Here is a 23,203-nt window from a genome sequence, read left to right on the forward strand (position 1 = left end):
TCACGATCCATAATGAGTTCTTCTCCTGCTGTTACCTTTCATCAGCCCGCTTGCCAAGCACATTCAGTACACTGTGCAGCCAAAGATAGCCTCAGCTGTGCGTGCGTGTCTATGTGTGTTAAGGTTCTTGTCTTTGTCTCTGTGTTCTTAATTTACCCAACGCGGTTCATCGGTAAACATTATTATGGTCTTGCTAAAAATAATAATTAAGCATTACACCTGAGCTGCTTTAAATCCAAGCAAATAGCCTTGTTGAATAATGTAAATTTGCCCAAGCTGTCGACTAAACAAAGCTTTTTTTTTTATGTGGCGCTAATTGTAAGGCTCTGTATTATTAATGTGCTGTTAAAAAACCTTGACCTTGGAGTCTTGCGTAAGTCGGGGAGGAAAAAAAAAAAAGCAGCCAGTTCATATCACCCCCCCCCTGTCTGTGTGGGAGCTCTGTTTGTTTCTGTTTGTTTGGAGATGAGTTTGTACACTCCACTCTCCTTCCCTCCCTCTTTCTCTCTCAGGGGAGTTCTTTTAATAGTAAGGAGGTGACAGTTTACTTCTCGCTGAGTACTGGTGTGACAGTTTGGTACCTGCCCAGCTCGGCACCAGGCATGAAAACACTACAGCTGACTCTCTCACGTCGTATGCAAAGCTGCCCGTTTTTAAAAAATATCAAATAAAATCACTCCGTTCTAATGAGCCGAAATGACCTCAAGCGTAGGCCAAGGCAATCTGATCCCCTTTCTATTAAACAACTTTAATATTTCCACAAGAATTACTGTTCAGGGAATGAATTTTGGATCTTCCAATGGAAATGGTGCACACAATAGTAGCCTTGGCAATGGCACTTGGAGCAGATCATTTAAAGGTCATAATGGAGAGAATAATGGCTCTTAAGAGTCATAAAAACAATTGAAAACACGCAGTTATTGGACAAAGTTAATATGGCAAACTTTTGACCCATCATGAATTGTAGTGGAAGCCTTACATGCCAACAGATTAGGACTTGGCTAATTTAACAAAAGGAAGTTTGAAGTGCAGAACAGGCATTGGGATCAACAATAACCAGTGTTAGCCCCCACCCACCCACACACACACACACACACACACACATACACACACCTCCCTCCCTTTCACTCCCCTCTTATGTTCCCAGTTGTTCGCTCTCATTTCAAAGAAATGTCTTTTGGGCAAAGTGATAATTGCATTCCTCAATGATTTCATGCTGGGACACACAGTGACACTGAATCATAGCCCACTTATTCCAAGAGAGTGTGTTCTTTGGGAGGAAATGAGACAAAAACAATATGACAAACTCCATCGGACCCCGTTCTTTGACGTAAAAGTGCGCCGCCACATTTTCCCTCCTTTGCGCGCGCACACACACAAAAGTACGCACGCCTGTTTATTCCCCAGCGTCCTCTTTGATTTGCAGACCAAATGTGGCTGAGTCAAGTTAGTTCCAGCAAGCTCAAATCTCTGCTTTCTGGTTGTGAGGGAATAGTTGTTGCAGACACAGAGCCCGCTGCTTTCCCAGCTAACCGTATCAGAGAAGCAGCCCAAACATCAGTGAGCGAGTTCCTCTTTAGAATTAATCCTCAGGGAGGGTGTGTGTGTGTGTGTGTGGGGGGGGGGGGGGGGGGGGGGGGCGACTGCACCAATGCATGAGGATTACTGCTTTTAGGGCTTCTGATGAAATTCAAATAACAAACGCTCGCACAAAGTGTCCTGGAAAACACTCAGCGTTTCATAATATCCTGCTAAACATGCAAATATTTGCTGGAACACCGCACGGTGGTCCGCGCCTCATTCAATTTCACAGTCTTTATTTATATGATAATCAAGTGGTCAGCTAATGGTAATTAAGCTAGTCAATTGGTGGAGTTATATTATGGTTGTGGGCCAGTGTACCAAGAGCTCCTTTCATCCTCTTACTTTATATTCACTTCCCACTGAGGCTAGTCGGTCACTTCTGAGCCACTGTATTTGGTTTCCATGTAACAGCCCCCTCACCTGTTGGCCTAGATGCTAATTTCGTCCGGAAGCCTCTGGTGACGCGAGCACCAACATACGAAAGTGAAAAATAAAGCTTTGCCTACATTACAGCTAAACCTAAATGAAGTTTTGCGCTTTTGTGCATTCAGAGCATGTTTTCGACATTTATGGATTTAGTTCAGTTTAACATTCAGCGCGGCAAGAGGATACACAATGGTGGACAACTCATTCCAGTCCTATAAAGAAAATAACACTGCACCGTATTGTTGCTCTCTGTCTGTGGTGGTCTCAGGACGCTTGTCGGCGAGGGTATTCTGCCATAGTCAAATCCTCCTTTGTCTGCGTGTTATTGTCTGTGAACGCTTCAGCCTTGTACATGGATTAAATGGAAATTGCTGTGTGTGTGTGTGTGTGTGTGTGTGTGTGTGCGTGTGTGCAGAGGATTGCTGACTAAAGCTGTAATACATAAAGAGGTTTGGATGAGGGATGGTTTAAAGAGCAGGCAATTGTCATAATGATGACTTAAAGTAAAATTATCCCACCGTAAAAATGTTTTACACATGCATGCAGCCCGATACACTGTAGCCAACAGTATTGACAGTGGGCGCCTGCCAACCTGAGTATCGTTAGAATCAATAGCGGCTAAAATATATGATGGAATAACTTTACCACACTGAAGTAAGCGACATTATTAAACTTTATGGGTAGATTATGGTATTATGATTGCAGTGCAATCCTTTCTTCTCTTCTCCCCTGTAAAAAAAAACACTGTTTTGTTCCTCTTGCTCGTGTCAGTTTGAATCTGTCTGTGCTCAATAATCCAGGGCGGATGCTGGTGAAGCCATAGTCTAAGCTGACATGAGCCCTTTTTACACCATAAAAAATAATTTCCCCCAACTCCTCTTCGCTCCCTCACACCTGAGAGAGAAACTTCAATATTGACCTACATCTCCTTCAGAATAATTTGGCTGCTATTTTTGTGCTGTGCTTAAAAAATGCTCCGCGAGCCGTGATGGCTGGATCCTCGCAGTGTGTGACATTTTAAGTAATGTTTTGCTGCTTGAGGCTGCCCAGCATGGGTCGAACATCTTTCTGTGTTTCCCCCACTTTAATAAGAAACAAAAAACCTTTTTTTTTTTTTCTTTTGCATTCAACAATGTTATTTGCATGAGAATTGGAAGGAGTTTTGTGGCTTATAGCTTTCCAAGATTTGAAAAATAGTTGCATAAAGGTTGTTATGCCTGAAATTTGGGAGAAGAGGAAGAGAGAGATTCCTTTTAACTATACAGCAAAAGGTAGTCTGTATGCTGAATTCAATATCATGATCTATCCGCAAAGCTCTGACCACCAAGTCCTATTTAAAAGCATAATCTATCATGAATCTTAATGGAGGGCTGCAGCCAGTTGCCTCAATGGCTCTGGCCTATTCTGACACTCTACTTTTTCAACAGCTGCTCTCATCATCTCATGATCATTTTCTCCAAACTTTCTCTTAAGCAAACTTCTTTTCTTTTGACCCTCTTATGTCTGCTGCTTTCTTTTCATGCTCTCTTTTATTTTTCCTTCTCCTGTGTTTTTCTCTCAATCTCCCTCTTATTTCTGTCTGTTACATGGTCATTTTTATACCACCTGCCCTTGCAGTCTTTGTCACGCTGGCTAGCCAGACCCTTGGCTTTTGGGCAAGGAATCAGCTGGAACTTGTTGTCCATCATATTTCATGCCACATTGTGAACGGAATCCAGTTTTCACCTATGAATAATACCCTTTATGTAATGCCACACAGTCACAGCCAAGGCCTTAACAAATGAAATAAGGGTTACTAATACTATGATATTACATTTTGGGACCAGTTTGGCTCATGAATATTTGATGAGAATGCCCAATCATGCATATAGACACAAGAGAGAAATGAGGGATGGGAGAAGAGAAAGGGTAACGACAGAAGGGCAGGAGGAGACACAGACGAATCAGGTTTGGAGAGAAAGTGAGGAGGGGGAGTGTGTGTGTGTGTGTGTGTGTGTGTGTTTGGGATGGAGTGGGGGGCAGTGATTACTTGCTGCTGAGGTAGCACTGCATTACACATGAGGATTTGGAATGGCCCAGATAAAGTAATCTATGATTAACTGGGGCGCGGCTGGCTCGCCACCCTGCCAACAGCTGTAGTCAGGGGCGAATTACAAAATTATGGGATGTACAAACATTTTAGATGCAGCGGGAAATATATTTCGGTATTGGGGGAGAGGGAGGGGGGTTGGTTGGGATGAGAGTTATGTATGAAGTCAAAGGTGACAGCCGGCGGCTAGGGAAAAGAGTGACAGAGGAAGCGGCGGTGCAATTAAGACAAACTTTTGTAGTCGTCCCACTTGGCCAAGAATTGTTGAAATGGTGGAGCGGTCCTGGGAGGATTTGGGGTAGGGAGATGGAGACTGGGGTCGCGGTTGACAGAGTGATCGCTGCAATGATTGCTGTAACAACTGTCCAACGGGATAACAAATCAAATTATAAAGATGGACACCACGGCACAGACCCCGCCGCCGTCTGAAATTGATTGCCAGCACCAAGAGCTGATATTGCCAGGCCTGGTCTGTCATAGTCCATCAGGCGTCATTATCACCAGGGGAAGACTAAACCATATGCAGAGCTGAATGAGGAGGAAGACTTCATCCTCGCTACTGCTAGGAGTTTGACAGAAAAAGCAAACACAGACAGAAACTTTTAAGCAAGTATCTGATGTTTGGATTTTTAATGTTTTCCTTGTGAAGGTTAAAAACTGCTTTCTTTTGTTCCGAATCCTATTAAAAATAGCTCAATAGACTTCATGCTAAGTGCCAGCTAAATCCAGCCTGTTAACGTCATATCTGAGTGTTATAGGGCTACCTTGATTGAAGTACTCTCATTCCTTGTATCATCAGTAAGTGCAGCAGCAATCATCTTTAAATCATAGTTTGTAGGACACATGAATCATCATGAGGTTACAAACCCTTCCCACATTTGTCCTTTTTAAAGAAATATATATCAGAAGAAGAATACATGCATTTTGTGCCTCGAAGGTATTGCAATTGTGTTTCAATATTCACCAGTGCTCTGGAGAATATCTAACAGACTGCTATTTTTATTCTGCTGTGTGATTAGTCATTTACCTGAACCAGGCTGTCATTGGAAATCATTTTCATCTCTTAGTTCTTCAGCTCATCCAAATGACGAGTGATTTGTCTGTCGGAGGGGGGAATACAGCCCATATTTTATTGAAAGGCGAGACAGTTCCTCAATAATGCCAGAAGTTTGATAATGTTCTGTGAAGTGAATGGACTTTGTGTTTTAGGCCACTTACAGAAAATGACTGAGAACTCAAAGATGGATCATTATTGAGGTCTGTGAGGTAAAGTTCTCCACTACACCTCAGTCATAGGTTTACACACTCCTCCATATGATATATTCTGACAATACTACCTGTCAGCAGCCCAAGTTGAGCTTTAAGGCATTTATTGGACCAACCATAAACCATAAAGCAAGGTTATTTTATGTGTAAACAGGTCTGCCCTTAGCTTCCTTTTGAACCTTTTATAGCCCATCAAACAGTCCAGCTTCCATCTGTCTGTCTGTAATCATATTTTGGCTCCAGTCCCTCTTCCGGTCCCCTCATACAACATTCTCAGTTTGGTTGTCGTGGTAGAGCTAGTGTTGATGAACTCGCTGCACCTTGCCAAGTGCCTCCTGAAGTGTTTTCCTCGCCACAGACAGACCTCCCTAAAAGTGAAAGGATTGCCCTTGAAATGTTCTCTCCGGCTCGCTGCTTTTGCTGATGCCTATTTTACACACTGCCTTGCTACATGTGGCGATGTACTCATTGTTTTTTGATAGTGAAGAGGATGCACTTCAGAACTGAAGAAGGTCTGTCTTATTCATATATAGTACAATGTTCTCAAGTATTTGTAGTGTTGCAGGTCAAATACTTAAAGGATCTCTTATTTCCTTTAATGATAGTCTATGCAAAATACAACATAATGACATAATGAAAACAATCTCTTGGAAGTTGGGTATTTTTCCCATTCAAATTTACACTTTTGCTCAAGTCAAATTGAATTGTAGACCAATTTGTAAACCAATTTTCAAGCAATTCCATCAAATGTATTTTCATTGGATTTCAAATTTGGGTTGCACCACTTCACTGCCATTTCAGTGTTGTTTTCAGTGGATGCTGTAGCATGAAATTTTGCACTCATTAATAATTGGGGCACTACCTTCAATTGAGGGAAAAATTAATAAACCAAATAAATCAGTCTCATAATCAGAAGTTGTGAACTCTTGATACAGGGACCTCTGTCTTCTGCTTTAAAGAACACACAATGACTTGCTGATAAATGAGGACATTTATTTATAGCTAAATATCTATCAATAACTGAATACAAAAGGCATAAATATCATCAAGAAGTATGTGATTCAGAGCTACCAGAGAATGGTGGAGCGCTAGGGAAATAATCAAACTTCTCTAAGATGATTAGTTCTGTTCACATCAACTCTTATCACAGGAAGATGTGAAGTTTCCGCTACTTGTTGGAGCAGCATTGCAGAGCTTGTTTCCGCTGATTCTGAAGCTGTTGTGCCATGCTGGCTCTGTTCACGGGGCCTTCCAGTAGTAGTGGACGCCGAGCAACGAGGGCCAGACAGCAGGGCCTCCTAGCCAATCCAGCGGTCCCACCCCAGGGCCAATGGAGCAGTAGTCCAAGGTCAATGTGCTGCCGTTATGGTGCTCGCAAGGCAGTCAGATGTGGGCAGGCAACACAGTCTCTGTTGATTCCTGGTCTGCTGTGGCTGAATTTGAGTAGAAACTCTGCTACACTCACTTTTCTTAACCTCTTCCACTCCCTGAGGATGCCGGCGTCCACATGTGACATTACTGTCTTTCAGAGGCTGTAGTGGACTCAATTTTAAAGCTACAGTGAAGATTGCCGCTGGTATCACATGAAACCAGGTGACCTAAGGAATCCATTGGTACCATGTCATGATAGCTTGTCAGGAAGGGGGTAAATAACATTCCAAAGTTAGGCTAAATTTTTGAGAGGGAAAAACTGGCACCCCTATTTTCAGAGGGGTCCCCTGACCTCTCACCTCAAGATATCTGAATGAAAATGTGTGGGGTACCCACGAGTCTCCCCTTCACAGACATGCCCACTGTATTCTAATCCCATGCAGTTTTGGGCACAAACTATGCAGTTTTTTGCAGGCATTATAAATGTGTTTTGCCTATTCTAAAAATGGTGTATTTGAATATTTCTGCATACTGGGGTCCCTAAACAGTTTTGGAATTGCATAAATTTGGTATGACTGGAAGGCTGAGATGCTTGTGGATTAAATGAGCCCAACTGTATTCATGTGTGATGATGTTAGTCCCCATAGTAACCATTTCATTGTAGTGAGACCATTTTGTGAAACTTGACCTCACTGTATAAAATGACCTATTGTGACCTCTAGGTAAAGTTTCATCATAGCCTCATGAAACTTTACAACCACAAACTAGAGACCTAGAACATTCAGAGGATGTATGGCTTTCCCAGATATATTGACAATAAGGGGGTTTCTGAGCAATTTCCAGAACAGAAGTGCTTGTCATCCAATTGCTGAAGAATGCAATTCTTGAAGAAATCTCCAAATGTCAAGTTTTTGCCAAATCACAGCATGACTTTTTGACTTTTTTTCATGACCCCAAGGTCTTGGTGTCTTAACATGGTATTTTGGAGGGATTTTTGACTATTTTTTATCAGTCCTTGAGTGATCAAAAATGTTTAAATTTTGCACCAAATCTATATAACAAATGGTATCAACCCAAGAATTCCCGCAACAACTTATGAGTCATAACTGAGCATGGGAATGGCCATCATATACTTCCATCATAATGTTCCAAGCTCTTATACACTCTAAACTTTCAAAATTTGAATAGGTGCCTAACCAAAACATGTAACAAACACAATGTTTATTACAGATTTTATTACAGATTTATGAGTGGAACAACTTGACACACAGTGCTGAACTGCATTTCAAATAAATCTTCAGGTTCCCAGGTTTCAGATGATATATACCACTTCTATGTGGGGTATGCTATTGACCTGCTACTCTCCCCTAAAGATCCCCTTCCCCCCAAAAAATGGGTCTGTAGTAGGGGGGGTGAGAGTGGAACTCAACTCGTTGAATAGTCTTGAAAGTAATGCAAAAGTCACATACTGACATAAATGATATGTAACAGTGTATTACATAAAATATTAAGAGAAGCATATGGTTTCAACAGCAATCATATTTAGGGATGAGTATTGAGAACTGGTACTAAATTGGTACCAGTTCCTGACTGGTTAGTACCGATATATTGATAAGCTCTTGGACAAACCATGCTGCAATCGGTATTTAAATTATGTTAATTCCTTCTAACATAGCTGGTGTAGGTGGCGATAATGCACCTTAACGTCTACTATTAAATGGAAAAAAGAAGATGGATACAGCCACCGACCAGCGTGATTCTGAGACAGAGGCAGGAGCAGGAGACCTGTCCGAGCTTGTCAGACTCTGAGATAATGTTATCTTCTGCTTTCTGCTTAGAAATGGTGAATGTACAGCTCACAGCAACTTAATATGATTCAGTCTCTGGCTTTTGTTTGATATCTAGTGTCGGCAACATTTTTTGCCGACACTAGATATCACCAGCAAACCCGTAGTTAGCATGCGTTAGCTCGTAGGACTAACTTGGCTTGTTTACTATATTATGTGAATGTTGCTTTTCAATCGATTGTATTAAGAGTAGGTAGAATTTCAGTTGACCAACATTTTCTTTTGTTGACAGACCTAATCATTATAAAAATAAGTCTAGTTATTCACTCAGGACACAGTTAGCATTGGGATTAAGCACTTCTAATTTAACTGTTATGTTTGTAAATAAATAACTGTTGAATCTTTTCAAATCTTTTCATGTTATGTCTTCATTTTTTGCACCAAATTATGGAGAGTAGTATCAATAAAAGTATCGCTAACTATCGGTATCGATCAGCAGTATCAGTATCGATATCGGTAGGGGAGAACAGGGAAGTCAATACCAGGTGCTATTTTGTGCAAATGTGGAACAACTTCAGTATAATTTGACTTTGAACGGAGGTTGTGCATTATTATGTCCTTTATCTGAACAAAAAATGATTCAATTTCATTTTCAGTTTCAATTTTTAACATTTTACAACAACAGTATGAACAGTATAACTTTTAAAGAACATTTAACAGCATAACAGTGTAAAAATACCACATTTCATTTCCTGTATTACTAACATAAATTCTCTCTTTTTATTCATTGTCACAGTTGTGACAGATATAGTGCTCCGCGCCCTCAGTACATACCTCGTGGGACTAGTGCAGACAATAGAGACACTGCACCCACACTTCCTCAGGCAAGGATGAGCTGAATGTCTTCCTACACACAAGACATTCCTCATCCTTGTCCTGGGAAACTGTAGGTGCAGTGGTTTGATCAGAGTAGAGCCTGCTATAACACAAACAGTGTGACCGCACTAGTGGCGGGACGAAGGAAACAGCTGTTACAATCGTTTGGACAATGACTCCTCACAGTTAAACCTGACCTGCTTTTGTACTGAAAAACTCTGACATGGCAAACTTCAGGATGTGTTGAAATACTAAATAATCTGTTAAATGATCATGACTATGACACATGAAACAATACACACAACTTGTCATTCGAAAAAATTTACTGCTTGAGTGAATTTACTTACTGTGGTCGAAAACTGGTTGAAAGCTTTTTCGGGTAAAACTCTGTGATAGTATGATGCATCCTAGGGTTGTGTGATATGGCAATATATGTTGTGTGACAATAGAAAAAACGTCTATCACTTCATATTATGCTCTATCATTTATTTTGTTGTGTTGCAAATCACACTCTTTATGGCAGTATTTTTCGTCATTTGGAGTCTGTCCATCTGTTGTGTGGATTACATTAATAAATCATTCTTATTGGCTTTTTACTTGTGAAGCCTACAGTTACGTAACGAGTTTAGTTGTTGTCAACTTGAGTACTTCATCTGGTTCACTGACTCTCCTCTGCACAATTTATTAATTTTTATTAAAACATTTTATCCACAGTTTCACAGCTGCAACAGCAGTGACGGAATAGGCTACAGTAGCCTATGATGTAAGCATGTGACAACAGTGTTTTTGTAATTACTCTCACTGCCAGAAGGGGGAGACCAAAGCTCCACACTCCAGCTTTAATGTTATAGAGAAAATACTAGATGTGAAACAAAGTTTTTAGGCTTTAAAATATTTGGAAATGTCTTGACTCTCATCATTATTAAGGAAGGTCACTGCCAAGCAGTTGAATATTTCTTCAGTAAATTTCAGGTTTTTACATTTAGTTGATATAAATATATTAATAAAACAGTTAAGATGTAGCTAGAAATACACTAGCTGCCTAACTAAAGGAAAAGTTGAGACAAACTGGCACATACTGTGTGCAAAAATAATCTTCACATTGCATTGTTCTATTCACATGTACAAATGTGCATACGCACCAACATATAGGCCGTGTTAAGCCAAAAAGAGGAGGCAAAGGGTGTTTATTTGTTTTCCCTTTTGGTCTGTTTTCCTATTCATGAATAGAATAGTGACACACATGCACACACACCAGGCACACTCATTCAACTTGTGTTGAAAAAATAATTTTCTTTAATAAATCATGCTAAGATTGTGTTAATGAAGTGTTAAATTTTAATGACCCAATCTCGTTTGGATTCCAATGGCCTGTGGGTTCATTCCACCTCCCAGAACTGAAATGAATACACAATAAAATGACTGCTTTAAATCTTGATGTAAGGCTTGTCATTTTTTATGATTATTGTGACCTGCTGAATTTTGCTGTTCACAGAAAGTACCATTTTGACAAGTGGACCACATGAATAATTTTGCCTTTAAGAGATGTAACTATTGTGGCTGTTTTTGACCCTTCATTTTGCAGAAGTGCTTAGATGGTGGTAATTATATGTGTGCGTTTCTACGCAGGTACGTGTTGAGTGAGGGGTGCATGTGCTTTTCTGACTGACAAGCCTTCCACTCATTAATCAGACTTTGAGATGGAGACCTGCCAATCAGGCATGAGAGAAAGGTGCAGACTTCAGAGTTCATATTTACCTGCTGAGAAGCTGCTGAAATCAGGCAGAAAAGGCATATGGTGATTGGACCTGTTGCTTACAGAGTCGAATGAATCGATTTAGAACTTGGTGAGTTCTCACTGCTGCGAGCAAAGACCTGTAGAGTCACCTTGACTTCAGGTTTGTTCATTTTGCTTGTGCCAACAAACTTTTAGGTGTGGTATTACTTGATCTGAGCACTGCTTTTGACACAGTTGATCACTAAACTCTTTTTAATAGAGTGAGGGAAATAGGGACTGAGGGACTGCCTCAGACAGTTCTTTGTTTTAATAGATGAGCATTTATCAAAACACTCAAGAATCACTTGTGGGGCTCCTGTTGTCCTATTTTAGGGACACTACTATTTAATCCATATATTTATTGCCCCTTTGGTAGAGTCATCAGGACGTTTCTGTAGCTACACTGATGACACACAGCTTTATGTGACCATGGGTACATCCCAAGTCTCTTATTTGATCTTTCCTCCATCCCTGCTTATTTCCCGAAGTGCTTATTTCTGCTCTGAGGAGCGAGGAGGGATCTCTGAGGAGCCATTAAAAATCTGTGTTAATTGTAGGTTTAACCAACAAAACAACCATAAACAACTTTCTTTATTTATTAGAAAGTTTTTTTCCCATTAACTTTTATTATGGATAAAATTAAAGTCAGGGAGAGACTGTCTGTCAACAAGAAACACATTTTAAATACATTTATAATTTATATAATTTGTTGTTATTTCCATTCAGTCACATGTGAGGCTGACAATTCCTGAGCGTTGGGTTTGATATAAGTTACATCATTCCAGTTTTCCCTGAAACATTTAGATTAATAAATAATTTCCAGTGTTCAAAGACACCCTAACCATATCCTGAGATACTAAATAATGAATTCACAATCAGAATATCAATAAATACAGACACAAATAATGAATAAATAATACAAATGCATTCTGCCAGTAGAAATGGTTTGTGTGCCTCTGAGCAGGACAAAGTACACAGTTTAAATACAGAATGCAGGTTTTTATTCATGTGCAGGTGTTTGTCAAACAGGTAACAGAGGGAAAACACTGCTGCTCTGGCAGTGATAACACACAGTGCACATGTGTGCAGACACAACCTCCATCAAAAGTCTCCACAGCTGTTAAAACCAACTGACAGCTGATCCAGCTGTGATCAGCTGCTGCCATCATCAGAAACGTACATCGCTTCACATGGCGCTTCAGAGGAAAGGACATCTCATTTCTCTAAAAACATTTCCTCGTTCTCTCTCTCCTCGCATGGTTTCCTTGCATCTCTCCACGCATTCCCGGTTGGAGGGACTAAGATGCAAGAAAAAGATGCAAGTGAGGGAAATGTGGATGCAATTTAAGGGACTTGGGATGTACATCATGTCTCATAATGACAAAATGACAAACTGTTGTTCTCTTTAAATGTGTTTTAGATATTAATGCCTGCATGTGAACAAAAAACAAACAAAAAAAACGTTCTTGGAGGCAAGAAACTTTGGTGTCATCTTTTACCCATGTGGGGAATCTCACCCAATCAGCTTATTTATGGTCTAAAAAAAAAAAAACATCAATCATTTCTCTCCTTGAGCAATGCAAAGAGACAAATACACACTTTAATCTGTAACAGACTTGACCACTATAATGCTTTCCTATTGGGTTTAGCCTAAAAATTCAATACAAATGAAGCTTTTAGCATAAATGTAATCAGTCTATGTTGGTTTGCCACTCTGAATATACAGCAGGTAGATCCCCAACTGACTTCAGTTTTATTAGGTTGAAACCCTAAAAATTGATCTCTTTGACATGGTCAGCGTCAAAGACTCTTAATTAAATAAAGTATCTGCGTTCTTGAAGTATCTTTCCTGATTGAGATAGAGTTTGGTTGATTGCTTGTGAGCTATGGTGGGTCGCAGTCGTACTTATAAAATCAAGGCTGAAAATGAAATAACATGAAACTGTAACAAATGACATGGCATTGTCCGTAAGTTGCTGGTGCAATCAGGATGAAAGAAGTTTTGTGTACAAGTTTGGCTGGCCAGCCTCTGCGCTGCTGTCACTGCAGCATCCAAAGCCAAAGGCAGCGTTTCTTTTTGATCGCAAGCCTGCCATTTTGTCTCTGTAAACACGCCAAATTCGATTTTGTTTGTGGTAAGCTGGTGGCCTATATTGCATGGGCCATTTTTCCCAAGCTAATGAATGCCTACTTTGGGTAATTGACCGCAGGGATACAAGGTGGGTGGAGGTGGAACTGCTTCCTCACAAAAGCAATCAGAGGACAGCTCAAATTAAAAACTAGGCTGATTTTATTTTCACCAGAGCTGTCCTCTTTATCATTACTTTGTTTTTTTTTCTGGAGCTGGTGAATTGGTTTGCAGTGCCAAGCAGTGTATTCTACAGTGTGCTGGCATTAAATGAGTCACACCAAACCAGCAGAGAGTCTCATTCACATCTGTGTAATTACAATCAGTGTAAGAGTGTCTCTGAATAAGACCCAGCAGCAGCCTGAGAATAGGACTGCCTTGACAAAGCATTGACAACAGTGGAACAGGCAAAATTAAGCCCTCTCCATTCATACCCCCTAGTTCTTATTATGCACAAGCTATCTCACTGTGCTTGCTTTTGTGCTGGTATAATTACTTAATCTGAGCACTCCTAGGGTGAATTACTTTGTGTGCGGCAAGCAGGCAGCATTGCTTTGACTCAAGCTCCCAAAAGGGAATTGAGGCTAGCTTTAATTTTACTGTTTTAAAGTCACAGATGTGCTAATGGCCACTGTCAAAAGGGATTCACATCTATTCTTGTGTTTCTGTCAAAGTTGCAGTTGTGTTTTTTTTATAGGCATTGTTATGGAAATATATACAGTATGTTCAATTTGGAGTAAGATTTTATTGCTGCTTTGTTTCCATATGTCTTTAAAGAATTTTATGGACAGTGCATGGAATGATCCTTAGTGCATTAGAGACTGTGTAGTGCACTTTTTTGTGTTGTTTGCTGTTTATAATGGGCCTAGGCAACACTTAACTGGAATGGAGGCCCATCAAGGCAGACTGATAAGGACCTAGGGATCCACTCTAGTCAATTACTGCAAAGTGCCAAGTTCAACTCAGTGGGCCTTTTATGAAGTAGACCAGCTGAGTAAACAAATTAATCGTACATCCATGGTTCCCCAACACAACCATGCGGCCCAAGGCAATCATACATCAGACAGAGTGATAGCAGCCTTCTCCACCAGGAAATAGAAGGGTCCTACTATTAAAGATAGGCAACCATCACACTTATTCTGGCTCTCAACTGCACTGTTCTGTCTATATTGGCTTTTTACACCTTGACACTGGCTGTGTAAAAAGGGAGGATAGGTTATGGAATTCTGTCTTTCTGTCAAGAAAAATATGTAATTAAAGAGATAAACCATGGACATAATTATAAAAGATATGACAACAGGGATAGACTTATATGTTTGCACTTGTGTGTCCATGCATGTATGTTTTGTGTAAAGAAAATCAAACCTGCAAATAGAAAAGAAATTGTTTTTTATGTGTTTGCATGTGTGTGCTTGTGTGTATTTTTTCATAACTTGACCTTGAAGTAGTCTATGATGTACAACACTAAGTATTTGTGTCATCTTCAGCTGGCGGATGGAGCAGACTGTGGTTCAGTGATCAATACTATATACAATAATCTGCTGCACCAGAGAGAGAGAGAGAGAGAGAGAGAGTGTGTGTGTGTGTGTGTGCACATTGTGTGGTAAGAGAGGAACCAAGTGTGTGCTCCACAGTATTTAATAAATGGAAACACATTACTCCAAGTGTAAACCAAGTTATAAAGTTGTTAAGCTTGTACAGCAGAGTGCAGTTTGTTCTGAGCTCTTGGGAATTCAAGTCATTTGGTGAATTTGAAATGTTTTAAATGATCTAATTTCACTTATGTAACAATATTTGTTTGTGTAATTTCTGGCATTTTATTAAGTGCCTGCAGTTGCAACCCGTATTGGCCATATCGCTAATTAATAAGTAAATTAGTCACACTGAGAAATTGGGGGATAGATGAATAAATGAATCACTGAATCAATAAATTAACCAGAATTTTGGATATTAATTTATAAACAAAGGAAAAAGAAATCAAATGTTTTTTTTTACTAACCTACTTTCCTAGTATCCATTTCCCTTATTATACTCCCTTCAGTTTTGGTGGACATAGCTTAGGAGTTAAGGTTGAGGACTCATTTACTCATCAATTTCAGGAAAGCATATTCTCAACCAACAACAGCTCCAAGTGAAAAAGCAAAGAATTGGTTCTACTTTAGAGGAAGATTAGCTATTTAGTATTTGAGTGTTCAAATCATAATAAATAATACCTAAGGAAGTTTTTTTTCTGAACTTTACTTTTGATTGTTGCTTACTAAGTTATTAATATATAATGTTATAGAAGAATACTTAAGAGTTCAAACCAAGTTTTCAGGGGCTTTGAAGCTCATTGTAGTGACAGTGTAATGACATCTTGATGTGTTGAAATCATTTTAAAATGTAGTATTTTAAATTTTGGACATGGTTAGACTACTGTGTTTTAACTTCCATTTGTCTGTCTAAATCCATTATCATTACCATACAGCTATCTGGGTTGACCTATGTCTTTACTGTATGTGGTATGCCTCTCCATTAAAAGAAGTCAAAATATCCTCTACATGCCTTAGAAAAGGATTTTTCAAAATAGTAAGAACCCTGATGACTTCAACATAAACACACAACCAATTTAAGAATTTTCCTAATCCTTCAACTCATCTAAATCACATTAGAGGACTGAGAATAACATATTTTTTAATGTACTGTGGTCGGTGAGCTGTCTGAATGGCTTGTGAGCACGTAACACTTCAGCATTACCAATTCATGGCATACAATCAAAGGAAGAGAAATTCGAATTGCCACTGACCAAAATGAAAGCGTTTACTCAAAGTGCAAAACCCCTGATAATCTGTCATAGCCAGATGAGTATATTATCTAAATGCACAAATAATGAGATTTTGATATTTGAATGAGATATATTCCAAAATATATATATATTTACAGAGGTTTGATTCATGAGGCATAATGGTTTAATTTCCTTTCCCTTCTATTTGGTGCATTTACTCTCACGAAAAATGACATTCCTTAGAAATCAGCTTGTTTAAGTACATAATCAGGTTAAGAATCACTATTATCCACTTAATGTCAGTTATTTCCAATAATAAACTACAGGAATGAACCCTCAGTCAATATTTTGACCAATGGCTAGCCTAGCCACTAGCTGCTAGAGTTCTGTTAACTTGTGCTCTTTAGCCCCAACCAACAAGTTCCCCTTTACATTTGAATTTTAGGACGAGCTTTATCTGGTGTTGGTTTCTCTGCACTCTGCTTTATGTATAACAGGAGTTGTTCATTTGATGTCAGCTTGAGTTCACCTGGTCTGTTATTTTGTGGTTACCGGGGGTTGGCTTCTCTAGACAGTCAGATTGTGTTTCGCTGTAGTCTGTATTCCCAGGAACCATAACGCAGTGTATTTCTTTGCTCTGGGGGAGTTGTATTTCTGTAACAGGGCTGCCATCATTCTCTGTTGTCAGATCTTCCGGAGGTGTTGGCTGGTGTTCAAAAAGGCCTCCAGTAAAGGACCCCGACGGTTAGAGAAGTACCCAGACGAGAAGGCAGCCTATTTCCGGAGTTTCCATAAGGTAAACACACACAACTGAATCCCATTATAAATTTTATTCTGATTACTTGTTTTCATTCAATTTGTCTGAATCTATTGGTTTACCTTATTGTACTGTACAGCATTATACAATAATATTACAGCTTTAACAATTAGTCAGTTCTTTAGTTGGTCAACAGAACATTAATCATTAACTATTTTGATAATCAATCTAGGACTGCAACTAGTAAGTATTTACATTATCATTTATATTTCCCAATTATTTTCTCCATTAATCAATTAATCTATCTATAAAATATAATAAAAAAATTAAAATTGCCCAACACATTTTCCCAAACCCCAAGGTGACATCTGATATTGCTTTGACAAACAGTCCAAAACTCAGAAATGTTCGATATATTGATTGAAAGACTAAGAAATGGATGGATATCTGCTTTGTGTGGTAGCTTCACAAAGCCAAGTTTTCAAACATTTTTGTTGTTAGCGGTGAGGCCCAGGAATAGAGATGTCAGTCAATCAGCTGGTTAAGATTAAACAACATGTAGTGATCAGATTGCCATAAAATTTAGCATTGATATCTGTTATCCCCAGAGTTTGAGTGCTAAGGATTTGGTAACATTCAAGTAACCCAAGTCTATGATAATGTGAAAAACATAGAATTTTCTGTAGATATTCATCCCCAGAGAATCATGTGTCTAATAGTTTGTCTGTTCACTTTTTGTGTTACCAAAAGGAGATTAACCCTGGTGTTTCACTGCCTCGGGGAACCGTCTCTGGCCCAGTCTAAATGCTACTGATATTGGCATGCAGAGCACATTTACCAGACAACAGCCAAGACTTTCATTTTGCAATTTGGCCAACTGGTAGAATTAATTAGCTTCAGCTGATAAAATCTGACGCCGATGGTCGCCCACTAAATATAAAATGCCGGGAATTGCTTTTAGGCTTAAGATATGTTCTCTTAAAACAGCAGGAACAAATGTTTCAATGCTATTGTGATATAGATTAATATTATCTTTAAAAAAGTGATTTGATTTTTATTACACTTAATTTGAAATATAATACTTACTGTATGAGATTAAGTTACTCAAAGTGGGTGCTTTTTGCATTGCATAATAAACAAAGAATATTACACCTATGGAATAAACACTACTTGTAAGCTGCATTATACACTCTCACTAAGAACCTTTTCGTCTTCATATAGAAAGTTGGCCACAGGTGATGGAGTTAAGGATCCATTAAGACACATTTTGCAACTTTATCTTGTCCTCTGGGGCCCTTTTCCTCCCTTTTAAAAGTAATAATCCAGGATATAATATCTCTCTCCTCGCCTCTTAAACCCTTTGAAATACTCCAATTATGGCTCATTATCATGGTGAGGGGAGATGATGTTAAAGGAGTCGCACCGTGAACAGTGTTTTATAGTAATGAGACGAGATAACAGCAGATGATAGGGGACTGTGACACCAGGTTTCTTTCATGGCTGTGGTTTGAGAGCTGACTCAGTACCACATTGTGTGATTATGACTCAGGTGGGGGATTTCACACTTTGGCAAATTTGTGATTTTTGTAGTTTCCTCAATGTCCCAGAATGCATACAAGCACAAGCTAGGTAGGTGCTTTGATCCACTTTGTTAGCATCCCTCCTTGCTACAGTATCAGCCATGTATTGTGAATGTAGCATCTCTCTGCCCACTACATCATGCTGTCACATGGGGCGTCCTGTGTGGCTGTAACCACCCCCCCCCCGCCCCCACCTCCCCAAAGGCATCTCATACACCCAGCGCTGGAGTGAGCGATGAGTGCACATATGCACCAGTGCACCTGGTAATGCATCGCCACAAAGATCAAGAAAGGTCCCGTCTGAGGGCTTCATTCAACGCTGCAGTGCTTTGGGAGGAAATAGGCTGCACTGGTGGCTGATTTACAGAATCAACACAAAGGGGATTGGCTTCTCTCCACCCACCTACCCCCCTCCACCACCCACACCCTCCCTTGCTTCTTTCCAAGTCTGATGAGCGCTGGTCCACAAAGTACGAATATTTTTAGCAATATTTTTTTAGAAAACTTGTTTTCGTGTGCGCTACTTTTCTCGATCTCTCCTGAGTTCCTGACAGATGCAGCTACAGTGGAGAGATGGAACTCTATTTAAATGCCCAAAAAACAGTGTGTGCAGATGGATGTGTAAATAAACAGTAAAGCAAAGAGGAGTGATCTTTCCAATATGAGATTTAGCTTAACACCTTTGAATACAAAAGACAAAGGAGAGATGGGGAGGAAAGGAGAGCGGATGAGGAATAGGTCTCATCACAAGTGATTCACTTTGCTTGGACTCCAGCGCCTAAGGCTGGGAATGCACCCAAATCTCTCTTTTAGACACAACCAGACACACACACTCACACATAAAGGGAGACTAAAACATGCAGAGTTGCACACTAAACACAAACAGAGAAAGAGATGAGAGGCTGGTGGAATTAATGGCTCAGAAATCCGCACTGTTGATGCATATGTATCTGAATCTTCACGGAAAAAAACACCTCATCTCATATAAAATACTTAGATGTTATCTTTAAAGAGGGATAAGAAATAACAAATGAAAAATATCTCTATATCTATCAATATACATAGCTCCCTCTCCCTTTACTCCTCTTTTTGTATTTCCTTGTCGTTAATCTCTCTGTGTAACTTCAATGCTGAGCAGAGGATATCTGACGATGGAGGGGAAATTTACAATACCTAATGTGATCGAACAAAGAAATCTGTGGTCCACATATGTTGTCAGTGTTATTAGGTCTAGTCTTTTAACCTTTAACAGTCAAGCTTTACTATACGGGCAGTGAGCCCAGCTAATTCATTCCCAACTGTGGGCAAAGGGCCCACAGTTAGCACACAATGGACTACAATAATGTAATGGGCCTTATCTCCCAGGCAGAGTGAACACAGAGAAGACTGTTGAACAAAATGGCCTGTAAATGCGGGTGATATTCAATTAAATGTAATCTTCTCTTTTTTTTCATTCACGATCAATCTCCTGGTAAAGTGATTTAGATGCTTTTGATCGCACTCCCCCCTATTGACTAGAAAAGCAGTTTCAAGGAGAGGCACTTGAACAGTGGATGCACAGTGTGTACTGTATGAGCATCGGGTCACATTTATTCATAAAGTGCTTTTAAAATAAATAGCAGTACATTACATACCACACGCTACACTGCAGCAAGCTGAAGTGTGTATGATTTCTTACTTTTTGAATAGAGCTTTTTGTAATCAGCAGAAATAACTACTATTGTTTATTTATCCCTGAAGATCACCCACATTTCTATTTTACTTCGCCATTCTTTATGTGCTAAGCCTCTAACTGCTATTGCACTTTCAGCAAAGCAGTGCAAGATGGCAATTAAGCCTTGTTGCTGCTGCTGCTGCTGGCTGTGTTCATTCAAGGTAATGTGTTCCTGCCATTCTCTCCGTCCTCCTTAGATCACTGAGCTCCATAATATCAAGAACATTACCCGGATGCCACGGGAGACAAAAAAGCATGCTGTGGTGATTATCTTCTGTGATGACACGTCCAAGACATTTGCTTGTGAATCAGGTAAGCGCCTTTTCCCTCCATTCAAATAAGACTTTTTCAGCTACAGTATAGTAGCAAGGGAAGGGAGGCAACTTTTTTTTTGTTTATTCTGTGTCAGAAGGTGTTGGATGAGGATTGGAGGGGTGGTTTGTGAAAAGTTTAGAGGAAGAGTCAGAAGTGTAAGGCAGAGTAAGTAAAAGAGAATGAGAGAGAGGTGAAAGAGGCAGAGGAGAACTGGAGTTTAGCGAAGTGATGCTCATTTGCCGCTATATTAAGAAGTAGGAGGATCTGTTCCGAAATATTGATTTATCATATTGAAGGTATGATATTGGGCATCATTTTTAGTGTGTTTCAACCCAATTACGGACTGTAACAATGGAGATTGCTTCTAATACGTGGACAGGAAGCCAAGAAGCATCTGCACATGGTTTGCAAAAGTCCACTCTTTAGGTGCAAATAAACACAGCTGGACGTGGAGAAAGGCAATGGCTTGATAAGGTGGATGCACCTTAATGTGCTGCTGCTAAACAGATACGGATGAACATCCTTACACTCTAGCCTTGTAAGTGTGTGCTAGTAGGTGCAAGTGTGTGCTGATCAAATACCTGTTGATGGAGAGATGTATCAGTAAACCTCGGGGCTAAGATTATTGAACTTAGAGTGGCTGGCTTTAGTCTGTTTCCCATGATCACTTACTCTTTCTCTCTCTCTCTCTCCCAATCTTGGCTCATTTCCATGCCCACAGCCTTCCCCCTCACACCACCATATGGATGTCTTTATCACCCTGTGTCCACTGACCTCTCATAGTCCTTCAATTCTTGGAACCCACCTAACATTTTCACCCCTCGCTTCCCATTTCTGTCATTGTAGATTTACTTAAAATGCCACATATAGTAAGAAATACTTGATAATAGTGGTTTTGTGTTTTTAAATTTTCTTATTTGAATCAAATTTTCTAAGTGTCCATCAAAGTAGTAGAAGTAAAATAGGTCTTTTTCTGAGTTCTGTGTTGCTAATTTGGCATTCAGCCTTCCTACTACAGGGCAGTGCCAATGGGAGTTTGGATCTGCAAACTGAATCTGGCAATAGCAAAGCAAACTGCAAACTTCTATACAAATATGTCAAAACAGTGTGAAGCGTTGACTGTTTTGTAAAAGAAAAAAGTAATACGGTTTTATGAAGATCTCCTGATATTTCATATTTAAAATAAACTTTGATGCCTCCATCCAAGCGGTGCTATGTTGTTTAGTGTGCTGTCAATGAAACAAAGAACTGAACAAAAGAGTAACAGATCTTACTTTTTTGACAGTTATGTGCTTTGTGTGCATCTGTCAAATAGGCACCATAAAGAGATATGTGAGTGTGACCTGCAGATTGAACTGAGATGAGATATGAATAGTGCAAAGCTTGTTAACTCCTGACATTCCACATCTGGATCAGGTCCAAAGAAACTGTAAATAACACATTATTGTATAACCATAAGCTGCTGCTGAAATCAGTAGAGACAAACCATCCTGATTAATATCTCACACATTCTCTCACTCCATAACCTCATCTTGTTTTTTTTCTTGCATCTTCACACACTCTTAGCTAACACAAAACGCTACTCCATCACATTTCATCAAACACCTACACATCCACCCCCAGAAGCACATGCAGACATCCTCCTAACATATTTCTTCATGCATTGCACATAGACTGCCTCTATGCTAATGAAGTGTTTGTTTAGCCAATTTTCCACTCACTGGCCTTAAAAGTGTGGGAGTTTAGAGGCACTTACTCTGAATGAGAAAATCTGAATCTGGGGAGGCATGAGCAAGGGGCTAAAGTCCAAAGCTGCTGCCTATGAGTGCATGTGTGAGTGTGTGTGCATGTGTATTTTTGCTTTTTCTTGTGCGCGAATGAAGAGCTCCAGGCAGCAGCAGACCTTTCCTTCACCCTCCAAAGCTGTATAGATATGTCCCATTGGACACTGGAGTTGATCTGACAAACAGGCTGTCTTACTCTGCCAGCTACACACAAGTTAGTCTAACGTGAATGAAGTGAAAATACCTCAACACACACACACACATTACACCAGCATGTGATGACTTTTGATTAATAGACACAGAATCGCAGTGGTGTTCCCGCACCTCCACATGTGTCTCTGTACACATCACTGGCCATACTCACATATCCCAGAATTCCACAGGGCTTAGAGTTAAGGAGCTTCACAAAGATAAACAACTCCAGCGTTTGCCTCATTTCATACTTCAGTAACTCTCACCAAAAGCTCACATAAGACAATTGGAAATCTTCTCCATGGTAAACACTATTTTTTTTTTTTTTTTTTTTGGACTTAACAGGAAGGAAAATTGGTATTCACAAACAACAGACTGCCACGCAGACTTCCAGATTTGATTCATGAAATCATTTGTCTCTCTAATTAGCCTCCGATTAAAAAATTCAGTTTTACAATGAATGCCCTCCCGCCTTTAAGTGCCAGCTGTCACGTGTAGTAGACTTAACTTCCCACACAGAACTCAGTTTCTACACACAGACTGCTGCTTTAAAAAGAGTCAGTAATCACAATTGTCCTGATTTAGTCCGAAATTCCACAAAATGACTATTCCAATGAACCTTTAAGGGAATAGTTCACTATTTTGGGAAATACTTAGTCTTGACGCCAAATATGAAGCTATTACCAGTAGCTGGTAAACTAAGCTAACCCCTCATAAAACCCCAACGTGTCATTTTTATGCTTTAGTTTAAGTACGGATTAAACAAATGAGATAGAACATCTTAATTAGTGAG

At 39.7% G+C, this 23,203-nt stretch overlaps 1 protein-coding gene across 2 annotated transcripts in view; it reads left to right on the forward strand.

The window, feature by feature from the left end:
• dok6 (docking protein 6) overlaps window positions 1-23,203 on the forward strand; it is a 51,073-nt gene that overhangs the window by 12,271 nt on the left and 15,599 nt on the right. For both annotated transcript variants that reach the window (XM_067578198.1, XM_067578197.1), the window contains exons 2-3: window positions 16,757-16,864; window positions 20,317-20,431. In XM_067578198.1, coding sequence (XP_067434299.1) covers window positions 16,757-16,864; window positions 20,317-20,431 — 223 coding nt within the window. The remainder of the gene's footprint in view (window positions 1-16,756; window positions 16,865-20,316; window positions 20,432-23,203) is intronic.

The sequence above is a fragment of the Thunnus thynnus genome, chromosome 21, assembly GCF_963924715.1.
Source record: "Thunnus thynnus chromosome 21, fThuThy2.1, whole genome shotgun sequence".
NCBI classification, from domain to species: Eukaryota; Metazoa; Chordata; class Actinopteri; order Scombriformes; family Scombridae; genus Thunnus; species Thunnus thynnus.